General features: G+C 29.3%; 1 protein-coding gene across 1 annotated transcript in view; it reads left to right on the forward strand.

The window, feature by feature from the left end:
* The window catches only part of LOC143236699 (transmembrane protein 145-like), a 55,374-nt gene that overhangs the window by 14,772 nt on the left and 26,232 nt on the right, over positions 1 to 14,370 (forward strand). Inside the window, exons 4-8 of the mRNA XM_076475124.1 lie at positions 2,389 to 2,589; positions 4,038 to 4,119; positions 6,678 to 6,749; positions 9,009 to 9,158; positions 13,067 to 13,239. Coding sequence (XP_076331239.1) covers positions 2,389 to 2,589; positions 4,038 to 4,119; positions 6,678 to 6,749; positions 9,009 to 9,158; positions 13,067 to 13,239 — 678 coding nt within the window. The remainder of the gene's footprint in view (positions 1 to 2,388; positions 2,590 to 4,037; positions 4,120 to 6,677; positions 6,750 to 9,008; positions 9,159 to 13,066; positions 13,240 to 14,370) is intronic.

Here is a 14,370-nt window from a genome sequence, read left to right on the forward strand (position 1 = left end):
CCATTGCAGAAATTCAAGCAACAACAGCAACAGATCAGTGGAACCAGCTTCAAAGGAGGCATCACAACCTATGAATACATTCATATGAAACAGGAACCAGGATGGTTCCTGACAACAAAATTCCAGCATCCAATTTGAAGTTAGAGGATGCAATAGAACTTCATATAAGTACGAACAAATGTATGCTCACCTCTAATGGAATCACTTCGTTATGAATAAAAAGGCATTTCCTGAGCTGAAGTCAACTTGAGAACCAACTAGGTCCTCAGAACTTTTTGAAAGCCAACCAGAGCAACCATACTCTTCAGGGTAACTACTACCACCACTGGGTTACTGATATAGAGAAAACACTGAAATTTGCACCAGAAACAACATTTAAGGTAAAAGCAGTACTAGTGATGAAACCTAGAGTGAATGAAAAAAACTACATTGACAACAGAGGACTAACATATTAATAATAACCACTATCAATGTCTAATTAACCTTGCAGTAGATCTCAGTTTTAAAGATATGGTGGGAAAATGAACCAAGTCCTTAGCCTTGTGTAACTATAAAGAAAACTTGCATCACTAGAATGAAACTCTGCCTTCAAAAACTGGAAGAGGAAGCTAACCAACATTTTAATGGAGTTGGCACAGACCGAGAAAGTTTTGGTCTGGATTTACCACATTTTCAGTGTCAAAACGTTAACCAGTCATTATTCTACTGTCATTTTGAAGGGTCTGCTATGAAGATTGGAGAAAGGGGAGTTGGGCCTCATGTATGAGTGTAAATATATGTAAAATTTGATTTAAAAGGGTTGTGAAGTAATTTGTTTTTCAACATTTTTTTTGTTTTTGTATTTTACTTTCCTAGTTTTCTGATTACTCAGTTGTATTTCATTCTTTATCGTAATTACATAATGTTCTGTGTTATAAGTTTCTGTTGTAAACTTTGCATTTTTTTGTTTTCTTTCTGTACCCATTTTTTAATGGTATACTGCATTGCATTTAAATGGTTTTATTGTTTAAGATATTTGTGTATTTCATTGTTTGATGGTTATGACATCTGTGAAATGTGAAAGGCAGGAAGGGTTAATGCATTTTTTGACCAGTATGATTTTAAGTTTATTGGTTATTTTAAAGTTAATTATTGAATTGAGACAAGCTTAAAGTAAGGAAGACATAAAAAGTGTTACAGGAATATGACCTAGATTTATTCTTTCTCTACAGTTAAAATATATTTTGAATTTATTCTTTGTTCTGTGTACATGCAGGCTTTTCTCATAGCATGTGGTCAAGAAAACCATTAAGTAAATCTGGTTTTAAGCCACTTTTGTTCCTGTGTCATTTTCAAAGTAGGTGATGCTTGTTATCACCTGTGGAGAACATGACTTATAGTGACTGTTGAATAGCAATGTCTGTCACTGTTTGTTCAGGTAATATCTACAGACCATATCCCTGACTATGTGAAATGAAAATAACCAATAATGTGATACATAGTCATGTTAGATGAATATATGGTTTAATTTAGGTAGAAACATTGCATTTGTTTAGTCTGATGAATGTTCCTGAAATACACAACCACAAACACTATTTTTTGTTTCAAGTTTTGATAAGTATAATTTTCATTATGTATTATACATATTGTATCCTGTCTGTTCAATATTCCTTAGCTTAAACTCAGCTGATGAGTACTGTTGATTAGTACTGTTTTGTAATACCTTATCTTGTTGGAATGTCATGTTAAGCAGACGTATTCTGTGAAGCTTAAACTTATATTCATTTCACCTGAAAAGGTCTTAAATTGAAGATTTGGAAAGGTCAGACATCTCTGCGTGAAGGAAATTTTTTTTTCTCTAAAAGTATGAAAAATAAGTAGAATAAATTGCCTTCTAGAGTGTTAAAAGTTGCAACCTTTTAGGAGTTTAGGAAATGGGTTGATAAATATTTTAGAGATCTGGGCTGGATTTTGTGAATACTTCAATTTTTGTTTAGGTTAACTGGGACTCTGGACGTCTTGATTTGCTAAAATGCTCCTTATATTCCATAGTTCATAATATTTTAGTTGGTCTTGTAGCCTTGGTTTTTTTTGTTTATGTTCTGCCTTGTCACAATTAGATATATATATATATCTGTATGTGTGTGTGTGTGTGTGTATTTTGTATTCAAGAGTTTAGTATATTTTAATGGTTACTCTTAGTATTGTCTGTGTGTTATTCAATCTCTTTCATGTGTTTTTTTTTTCAGAAAATATATATTATGTGAATGCATGTCTATATATATATTGTGATTTTATAAATAACTGCACAGGTCTTAAATTTTTTGAAGATTAGCTTAAAAACTTACAATTATAATACACTTGCACTTGTTGAAAATGTAAAGTTTTCATTTTTTTAAATATTTACAGGCTTGCCAGGAAAGAGAAGCTGTTCTTTCTGTTCAGAGAGGTCAAGTGATAAACCTCACTATAGAAAGTCCTAATTCAGGTTGTGCTGTTGAGCGTAATCCTGGTGGTGAAAGTATGTATCACTGTTTCCAATACCGAATCTTTGAAACTGCACGACCACGTTGGTGGTTTATTGCTGTTAGTAACTGCAATTCATCTAAGGTATGATCTGTTAAAGCATTAAGTGATGGAGTTCTAGAAAGAATTAAAACTAGAAAGTTGGATGTATTTTAGGTTTATAAATATATTTTAGTTTTCTAATGATAGAGATTTAAAAAAAAATTAGTTTTTGTGACTTGTGGATGTAAACATTCTATATTAAACCTATATATTTAATTTTTCATTGTATTAAGTTGACATCATGAAATATGAAATACAACTGATAATATCAACAAAAATAAAAGGCAGTACAATTGTATTTGTTGGAGTATTTGAATTTGCTTTGATACAAAAATAGTGAATTAGATGTGCAAAAATTGCTGAGATTATAACAAATTGCATATCACAATTTTGTTTTAACAATTTCTTTGTATTTTAAGATTGAGGGTCTGATATGATAGATATACCTTGTATTCTCCCTACCTCTTTGCTTGCCTTGATTTTCTGCTTTCAGGTGGAATTATATTTTTTTGGCTGCTGACATGTTGATGTCATAAGTTGGAGTTGCTGGCATGTTTGTAAGACTTTTTCTCTTCCCTTAGGTTTTACTATATCCTGATAGGTCTTTTCTTTCTAAGTCTCTGGCAACTAGGGATAGGGACACATCTATTTCTGGAATTCTTTTGCCATATATTTCTTCCTTCTGCAAACAATTATAGTCTAATAATTTGTTTTAGCCTTTCAAGCTTGGAGGTGTTATGTAACCCATTTTTCCTCCTCGTTTTTTCATTAGAATCCTTCAGTTTCCTTTGAATCTCCCTATTTCATTACAGACAAATTCCCAAATATTCAATTTGAATATTTTGGTCATTACAAGTGACATATATTCTGAGTTACATCAAGGTAGATTCTGCACATTTATTTTTTTACACAATTTTTATTTATCCAGTGGGTGACTTTTTATGTTCCAATATTCAGACTTTTTCCAATGTTTTTCCTCTCATGTTCTCCACATGTTTTTTTATAAATTGTTTCATCTGCTCTTTTCACCCTAATTTCACAGTGTTTTCTTATTTCCTTGTAAATTATTTGTAATTACACACTTATTTTTCATTTTGAATTTTCTTAAAGATATTTTTAACACACTTATAGTTTATAAACTGAGTTAGTTGCTCTATAAACCTCTATGGCCTTTTTCAGTTTTGTTTGACTCAAAGAAAAATCTAATAATAACAAAATAGAGGGTGAAATGAATTACTTATTCATTTCTAAGTTTCAACAATATACTGTCCCTCTTCCCATCAGTGGCTCTGCCATAAGTCTTAAGTTTATAATTCTAAAAACTTGGCTTTATTTTATCCACGATTGGTACAACACAAATATGACAACTAACAAATGCACACTGTTGCCATTTCATGTTTTTGTAATTTCACACAACTGCTATTCATAAGCTCTGCAACATATTTTTGTAATTTATTTAAGGTTTTATAATCATTATACTTTATTTTCAGGGTTTAAAGTTCAAGTATCGTTTTGTGCTGACTAACAATGAGAAAAATTCTTGGCTTAAACAATTTTCTGCTGATGAGTTTTGTAAGTTTTATCAAACTGTCATATTTTTCAGTAAAAGTTATCTGAATGCATAATTTTTAAAGTCAAAATTATATTTGATAATGTAAATTTTTAGCAAAATTTGTTTCATGAAATGTTTGTCTTACGAGTTTTTTAAAACCCCTAAAGACATCATAAAAATTAATATAATATACTAGATGGTGATTGGCTCAAAGTCTTATCATTATATTAAAACACATTGCTTAAGATTCTGGTTTCAAACAAAAAAAACAATAAGAACAACAAAATCATTGATGTCGAGAAAACCCACTTTTTACATACATAATAAGAACAACAAACTTTCAAGCTATTTTGTCTCTTTGATTGTTCCAGTTATTTGTACAAAACCTACAATGAACCAAGCAAAGCATATTAGTATCATTTCATGAAGCTGGCGATCTAATTGATGGGATTTATTGTTTTTGATTTTTATTATAGGTAGTTTGAAAATTTTTCTTGCTTTTCTAAGGATGTTGTATGAATAGTTATGTATGCATACTATATGTTACAAAAGAGGTAGTTGTAAAATGTGTAATGGCATATATATATATCTTTTATATAAATGTATATTATTTTAAGGATACTTAATTTTCCATTATGTATATTACATAAGATGGGTAAAAGAAATAAAGTTGGAAAAAATATATTTACATCTGTGTAATATTCCTAGATCAATAACACTAAGAACTCATAATGTTTACACACTGCTGAGAGTGGATAATATTTGATCTTTCTAAATGTAAGTATATATTAGTTTTAAGATGTGTTTCTTTTTATGATTGTCTCTATTTTGTGAATTGAATAGACCAAAACACACAATTAAAACATGCTGAGAGTTGATAACTTTCAGTATTTCTTTTGAGAATTGATAGTATTTGCTCTTAAATAATACAAGTACATACTAGCCCTGTTGTAAGTAGTTAACATTGGACCATCAACTACAATGTTTCTATCCTCCACTTTAACACCTACATTATGAAGTCTATCAGAAGTATCTTTATTTTTTCTGTTAAACATCTTATTTCAAATCTTTTACTTGATATTCATGCATTTAGCTGTAAAATGCTTTAATTTTGCACAGTCTGTTTTATCCTACCATTGATTGCATGATGTTTCAACATTTTCAGCCATTACTGATATCCGTAATGTTTGTATTTTGTTACTCTAAGCTGCAAGTTACATTTTACTAAAGGGTAGCTAGGTCTATGTCTCACTGCAACATTGTGCTGTTTCTGTCTCCTCATTGCAGACTTAATTTCTTGATAAACTGAGTACTCTGTCACTTGGCTTACTAAAGTTATCTTATTCCAATAACATGTTAGTGAGTTAATTTAATGATGATATATCCAGATGTCGTGTGGAAGTACTCCATGAGAGGCGTGTTTATGTAAATACCTGATTATGTTTTAACGGTATTCCAAGAGTTAATAATGTTCCCAATTTGTCAAAAACAAATAAAATTTGCTTCTCTTACTGTACAAACAAAGTTTGTTATACTGATGACTACCAAGCTCGGTGACTGATTTCTTTGAACATCCATAGCTTTTGTTACAAATAGATTTATTCGTTGGTATTCCAAGTATCTACATAAAGAAATACTTTTTTTGGCAAATGCAAATGTCTAAAATGGGGATTTATATGATTAGTAGCTGGATGCTGTTACTTCACTCAGCATTTTCTAACATGCCAGTAAAATGCATGAAACAAATAACTGGTTTTTGTGCATTGTTTGTAAAATTATATTTCATTAGTTCCAATAACAGTATAACTCAGAGTGTTTAGTATGTATAGTTATTATTTTTTGGTTATATGAACGTATGGTTTTATTATGAGGATTATTTTGCATTGTTAGCTTGAGTCTTTGGACTGATTTATATTTCATAGGCTGTCTGAACCTTACCAGATATGTTAAATGTTATGGCCAAATGATAATTCAGTGTATTCTAATTATTATTTAATATAATTTTTGTTTTATGATATTGCATACTCCTAATTTGAACTTTATATATTATCTGTGCTATGGATATTTCTTCTTTCTACAAGCATTCCTCACGATGAAGGCCTAAAACTTATAGAATTTTCTCCGAGAGTACTAAATAAACCCAAAACTTATTACAGACTTAACTGAATTTGTACTGATCTGCATGAATTTAATTTTGTTAAGAATCATTAAGAGCTGACACCTTACTGATTGTTTTTGAAAAATGATAGACCTAATTTAAATAATTGTTCTTTTGTCAATAATGGTGTGTGCATAAAGATTCAGAATTTTGGAATGAGTGGCGTATTATCCACAGATATTGTTTCAATGCTTTATTTTTAGCACAAAATTCAAAGAATTTTCGTGTTGAGTGGCTGTATTTAAATAATGGAATTTTGTCAGATATTACAGATGAACTTATTATCTGTATAATTGTGTTTTGTTTAACATGACTATTTTCTTTTATATTGCTAGATTTGGCTCGATGGGCCTCAGGAAAGGATAATTTACTATGCAATTGAAATGTGCTAATTTGTAATCCTTTTAACATTTCATTTAGATATTTTGCAAACTGACATCACATTTGCTGCTGTGTATTTCCTTTTGATTTTGGCCTCATGTTTTGAAGCATGTAAGTTACTTGTTAAGATTATTTTTATCTTAAAACTTCACAAATAACACTTCAAATACATCTGTTAATTTCTAAATACTGTTCTTTAAAATAATTTTATTTTATTGTAGTGTGCTGCACATTTATGAAGACTTGTTCAGATGGATTATAACTTGAAATGTGTGATGTATGGATTCAGTTGTGGAAAAACAGTTCAACTAAAATAAGTCCTAACTTAGAACATGTTTTTTTTTAAACTCAGACATTAATATCACATGGGTAAAAAGATTTGTTATGAAAACTTGTAAAAGTGTGTGCATTTGAAAACAAGTGTTTATCCATCAGTATAATGATGCACAAATAACTAAAGAGTTAACAACAACAACAAAAAACAGGCCAAGTGTCATTCTCAAGGGAAGGAGTAAAATTGTTTTAATTATCTTGTACATTCTACTTCAGAATTGTCCAGAAGGATCATTTGTTCACAAACAGTAGTAGAGCAAAACATTTAATAAAGACAAACTTCCAAATAGAGTTGAGTTCAAATCCTATTTCATTATTAAACATGTTTCACTTTTTTATTTCTATTGATTCTTCTGTGCTTGAATTATGAATTAATTTCGGATCAACAGTGAATTTTTTTATTAATCAAAATTAATTTTATATTTTTGTTTGTGAACATATAATGCTAAAGCTGATTTTTTCTTTCTTTCTTACAATGATAACCTTCATGTTCCTTTACTCTAGTTGAAAGAGAACTTCATTAAACAATTTCATGAAGAATTAAACTTGGTTCATCCTGATTCATATTGACTTGATATTTTAGTTACAGATGCTCATATGGTAAGTTAGGCACAGAAATGTATTGAAAACCAGAATGTATGAGCCTTTTTTCTCTACATTAAGTCCGAAGAGCATTATTTACAAAAGCTTAACATATGCCCATTTCTTATTTGAGTTATTTGAAACATTTATTCTAACAAAAAGGGGAAATCAATACTGATTTGAACTGCCTTAAAATGTTGCCTATTTCCTGTGGTTTTAAATTTAACAAAACAGACAAACAGCTGTGGATAGGTTAAGAAATGGGTCATATCTAATGATATTTTACTACCACTTGATATTAAACAAATTAGTGCTGTTCTAAAATAGAATAATACTTGCTTTTGAGCCAGTGAAACAAACTTTCAAATACATTTGACAAAGGGAAAGATAAGATAGAAACCCACTACAAGCATGGTATTTATTCCATTTCTTGTTCTTTTAATCATGGTTATATTGGTTAAACAAAATAATTTATTTCAACTGAAGTAAAGGACCATGAAATCTAATGTTGTCTAAAGAAAGTTTAAAAAATGACTTTAGCATTAAATGTTGACACAATTAACCAGAGAATTAATTTTGATCAATCAAAAAAATCATTGCTGAACCAAAATTCTTTTATCAATGTAACACAAAAGAATTAATATAAATAGTTTAAAATATCAAAAACATTCTCAATAATAAAATATTAAACCCTCTTTGGAATCCTTTTTTTTTTTCTTCCTATTCTTTCCAGTTTTTACTGTAAGTGAATGTTGATTTTTCTGACCATTTTGAACCTGAACATATAAGATGCTAAGAACATTTTTCTCCACCCTTTGAGGTTGACAAGCTTTGCCAATCCAAACTTGTCTAATTGTTTAAATACTTATTAATTCTTTAATCATTGGTACCTTATTTTTTATGAATTTGTTTTTAGCCAATTACTGCTATTTTTGTATTAGGTTATTTAATAAGATGTATAAAAACAAAATAGATTTGAAATGAATTTTTCTGAAATGAAATCATGGCACAGAGTTTAACAAATAGTGGATAATTAAATTAAATATAAAAAGAACAGTTTAAGGATCATTTGTAAAATGTAATTGATTTGGATGATTCAAACTAAGTTTTTAAATTTTTGAGTGTGTCATAGAAATTTTGTGAATAGTAATTGCTAATTTGTAGAATAGTCGTTTGTATAAAAATAGAGCATAAAACCAGCAATATTGTTGATAGTTAAGTGTATGTTGTATTGTACACTTAGCTCTAAAGTCTTTTATCCATAAATAGTTGCACCTTTTTCTTTACTTCTTACTAGTTTAAACTACCAAATGATGCAAATATGAATCATAGCTACATAATAATTACAGGAAGTGTTTTATAGTGCTCTTTTGTAAAATTTTTCTTGTACTAAATGCACTTTTATATAATTAATTTTCTGAATTCTTTGAAAATACTAGTAGTGATACTTTCTAGATACTCTTCGGTCACGCCACCTGCTTCATGTGACATATAAACTCTTCTTAGCATCTTTGATATTGGAGTCAGCTGGAGTTTCCTGTCTGTGTATCTTTTATGCAGTATTTGCACATGATGGCATCGGTCTCCCTGGTTTTAAACTCTTAGGTAAGGAAACATAGATAGAAGGCCTGACTTTTAATCTTTCAAGTAATGTAAGACAATGAAGAGAGTACTGTACTTTTACACAATGTTGCAGTTTTACATCTGTTTTTGGTTTGACATTTCTTTTGAAAAATGTTGATCATAGATTTGTCTGCATATTTTATAGCATTTGTAACCATTTTTGAAAAGTCTTTGTTCGTGATCTGTCTACATATTATAAAACCAATGCCAATAATCTTAGGAATCTTGTATAAGTGGGAAGACTACCTAATATGTTTTTATCCATTTTGGAAGACATTTTGGGTTCAGTGCTTAAGAAGGCCTCAGAGATTAAAACATTCTCAAAGTATACATAAGGTAGTTTCATGTCTGTAAAAGAATTCCCAAGATGTCCACATCACTACACTAAAGAAAGGTGTTAATTAGTTTTTCACTTTTAAGAAATAACAACTAATTTATATGTAGTTACAATTTTGTATGTAATTTCCTTTTTTTGTTTCTTTAGATTAATTTAGGAATTTGTGGTCCTTACAATAAACACATAGTTGACAAAAAGTGATTTTCTATTCCAGTGGTGTTTTAGCTAACATATGCGTGGTTATTTAAAAGCTAAAAAAACAAAAATTTTCAAACTACTAAAACATTGTCTTCAAGAAGATCAAATATCTGAACCAGCTAATCTCTGTGGTACCTAAAAATAAGATTTTTAACGTTAGCAGTAAGAAAGATAATACTCAAAACAGATTAATGGCATTGTACATAAGGCTTTTAAAACTAATATAATATTAGAATCAATAAATAGATGAACAATAAGCTGTTTAAAGTCTTAGAACCAATAGGTAAACAATCAAAAGGATGATTAATTTTGTAGAAACATTTAATAAATATGAACAGAAATCTTATGGTCTAGAAACCTACAAATACACAATGAAAAGGTTAGTTAATCTTTTACAGCCTGGTAGCAGAACTGTTGATTGTCATTTCTGCATTTCCATTCATAAAATCTTATTTAAAATGTCACTGTATTTGAAATTGTAGAAATAAGTCCTGATAATTTACAAATAATACTTAATGTAAATTATATATTTTTTGAAAATTCTTTTAATAGCAGATAGATAGTTTATCTATTGTAGTTGGCTTCAAAATTAGGTTTCATGGATACTTGTTCTACAAACTGCACTGGTTTTGTGAACCGTAATTCATCAGTATATTTCTATTCTTCATACATTATCATATTAATTTTATAATATAAGTATGATTGTCCATAAACTGAAATCGATATTCAACATCGAAGCCAATTTTTTAACAACCATTTTTTAAAATCAATTTAAATCTAATAAACTTACACATTTTTCATTAGTAATAAATACAAGTACAGGTGTAATGTTGGCATGTATAAGCCTATAGTATTAAAAAAAGTTTTCCAATAACATAGTATGTGTTGTTGAAACTAATACAAGTAGGTTTACACACTTTATCTTATTTATAAAAACATTTTTGAATTATTTTCTTTGGAAATTATTACTAAGCATTGGTAGAACTAAGTATGTAGGGAGGGGTTGTAAAAAAAGACTAATGCATATTATATATTGCTCATTATAGTCTCAAATCTTTCTTATACCAAGCTTAGAAATGTATATGTATTTAAACCTAATTCCTGTTTTTGAGGTTTTCAAAAGCTATTAAGATTTTGAATTTAGGCAAAAAAAATCACTAACACAGAGAATTGGTAAGTAGAGTAAGAACCAAATGTTCTGCTGATTATTCTGGTCCTGGTGTCAGAAGGGTTAGCATTGGAGAGTGCAGAAACAGTATAACATTTCACCAATTTTAACACATGATGAACATCACACAGGCTAAAATTGCTGCTGTAATAGCAGCTGCCATTTGTTACAAAATATTCATTGGCATTTAAAAAAAAGAGGGAAGACAAGTAATAAACGAATTTTGAAAAAATAAGGATGATGTAGGGATGACAATGCCAAAAGAATTTTGAAACAAGATATGGATGAATACACACAACCATACAAAAATACTCACATAAGGAGTCAATAGTACGGCTTATGGTAATTAAACATTGTAAGACTTTATAGCATTATTCAGTTTAAGTGCTTTTATTCAATCTTGGCTACTTATGTAGGGAATTTTGTATAGTTGTGTGTATTCATTCATACCTCATTTCTGTACTTTTGGGATTGCCATCTGTGCATTATCCTTATTTATTTCAAAATGTTTTATTATTACTTGTATAAATATGTTGTACCTGCTAACGTGCAAACTCATGCTGGAACAAAGTACACCTTCAGACTCCATTAATGTCATATTATGAATAGGAATTTTTGTAATTACAAAAGTGATTACTTGAACAAAATAACCAAGGGGACCAATAAAATTAATTTATTACCTTTGAGCATCATGTGAATAAAACTATGATATAGTTGGATTATTTGAAATTTTCATCAAAGAAAGCCTTCTGAAATAATAACTAAAAGACTATAGATTTACAGTTCACATAAAGAAGAAAATTAACCCTACAGTTTTAGAACTAACAGGCTGATTATTAATGCCATTGTTAAAGCTATAGCATTAGCATATGAAGGCAAGAAGATTTATCTTAAAATTTGCATACGAGTAGCCAGTGAATATATAGGTGTTTAAAAATCAAAGTCTACAGAGTTTTTGTCAGCTTTAAAACAATTTTGTCTGTTGTTTTTATTGTAAATGTTTTAAAACCAACATATATGTTGTCATTATTAAGGTTAGTTTTCATGTTATTAAGTATGGTCTTTATTTTATTGTGGTCAGAGAGTTAATTTGAATGCCATAATTAATTTAAAGGAAGATGTAAGCAACTGGACAATATGAAGGGTAGAGAAAAGCCATTTCTAATGTACGTAAGTAGAGAAGAAATTTGCACATAGTCTTCACATTAAGATAAACATTATTAGAACATGCCCATAAATGATCACTAGAAAGGTTAAATATTGAGAGGGCTTACAAAAAAATCACTGACAAAGTCATATTACACTATGCAACACAAATTTTATTCCTGGATAGTATGTGTTATTTTTTAATTGTTGATGTTGTAAAAGTACAGAAAATGGCCATTATTCCCTTCAAACTTTGCTTTTATGACCTGGATAACGAAATTTAGAAATTAACCTGTTTTTTATGTAAAAATGGGCAGTTTGGACATTTTCATTTACATAAGGTCTCAATAAAACAACATATGAATCAAGATTTACATTTATTTATATTAAAGTTATACAAAAATGTTTAGAAATGAGTAGTTTTTTGAGATTTGAGACTGTGATGTAAATTACTTTCACGTATCAGCCCCCAAATATACTTTCCCATCATGTTTTCCTTATACACTCCCAGGTCACAAAAGCAAAGTTTGAAAAGAAAAATAGGTATTTTCCATTTACTTTAGGCATAAGCAATTGGGAAATGACATTTCCTGCCCAGGAACAAGAAAAAGTAAAAATTTTGTTACATAGTGTTATTTAAGTCAGCTTACACATGAATTTTTTTCAGAAAACCATAGGTTTTATGCTTTTATAGAAGATTAGATAAAGTTCAAGAGCCCAAAATCAATAAGTAGACCTTTACTAGAGAGATCATGGTCATACAATCATTAAGGGTAGTGATTTGTTAATTGTAACTTAAATTGGACGTTTTGATGTTCTATACATAAATTTCTTCATCTTATTACAGTAAAAAACATCATCCTTTTTGCATAAAGCTGATGTTCTAGTATAGACTGTGATTTTTTTTTTTTTCACTGAATTATACTGTATTTGTTCTATGGAGTTACTATCCTTGTTATTAATTCTTTACAGTGTTTGAAAACATGCATTTACATTTTCTTACTGTTCTGTAGTGATTTCATTTTTAAATGTTTTTTTCAGGAAGGTTGCTTGAAGCAGCAAGTACAATGACCTTTCTTCTCCTATTGATTCTTATTGCTAAGGGATACACTGTCACAAGAGGGCGTTTGAGATCACTGACATCAGCTAAAATAGGCATATTCATGACATTATATACAGTAGTATATTCAGCCTTGTTTATATATGAGAAAAAGGTACCTGGAATAGTGAGTTTTATCTAGTGCAACATAACTCTTATCATTTCAATTATAAAATAGGGTTTGAGCAGAATTTTTAAAGCATATAACAACTTGTTAATCCACATGAAAATTTTTCTCCAAAATTGAATATTTCTTTAGTCAAATTATATACTGTATGAAATTGTGGAACAAGATAAGACTAACACAAGTAACTTAAGTTTAAGTTTTTTTCTGTTTACAAGTAAAGGGAATACAATATTAAAATCTTACATAATAACTCTATTATGTAAAATGACTCTACACACGTTTTGGTGTCTGTGACACTAAGTTCAGGAGTAATAATTAAAAACAGTGTTGGGACTAGTATACTCACATGCTTTACATATCTGTTACGTAATAGTGTTAATAATAAATAATAGCACTGTAATGTTTAGATGTAAAACTTATGGTTTTGAATATGGAACAAAAGACCAATTTAAAAACCAAATAAGCCTGATCAGAATTCTTAGCATAACTAATATGGTTGATTTTTGAAAAATATTCTTGAACTACAGGAAAGTTATTGATAATTTCGGAATGCTTGTGACTTAGGCCTGGAAAACTATGAGGTGTTGAAACTTTCTGGAATGCAGATTGGAGGTCAGCAAATTTATTAGAATCAAACTTTCTGGAGAAAATGTGATGGCATTCATGTGTGGAAGTTTTTACGGTCTGAAGTTTCTGGAGCTCTATAATAGTATATAAATGTTTCTGAGGATGCAGAGATATCACTGAATGCCTAAAGTCATCAGTTTTGAGCTTTTAGACAACTTGAGAGTTGTGTGTGATGATTTAAAAAAAAAAGAAGCTGAAATTTTATTTGGTGGTGAAATTGGACTTGTTAAAGCATATGTTATTAAGAAATTCTTGATTCTGTCAAGGTCAATTAATTTTTTGTATTTATGTGATTGTATCAGTATTCATAATTGTATGAATATTGTTAAATTAATAATTATGTAAATATTGTCAGTGTAAACTTATTTTTATTGTGATTTAATAAATTTGTGCAGTGGTTCCCAAATTGTTTGGTGAACTTGCACAGGTACTGGCGGGATATTTCAAATTTTCGAGGGAAACACATCAATATCAACATCTGTTGGACACTAC

This window comes from Tachypleus tridentatus, chromosome 13 (genome assembly GCF_004210375.1).
Source record: "Tachypleus tridentatus isolate NWPU-2018 chromosome 13, ASM421037v1, whole genome shotgun sequence".
NCBI lineage: Eukaryota > Metazoa > Arthropoda > Merostomata > Xiphosura > Limulidae > Tachypleus > Tachypleus tridentatus.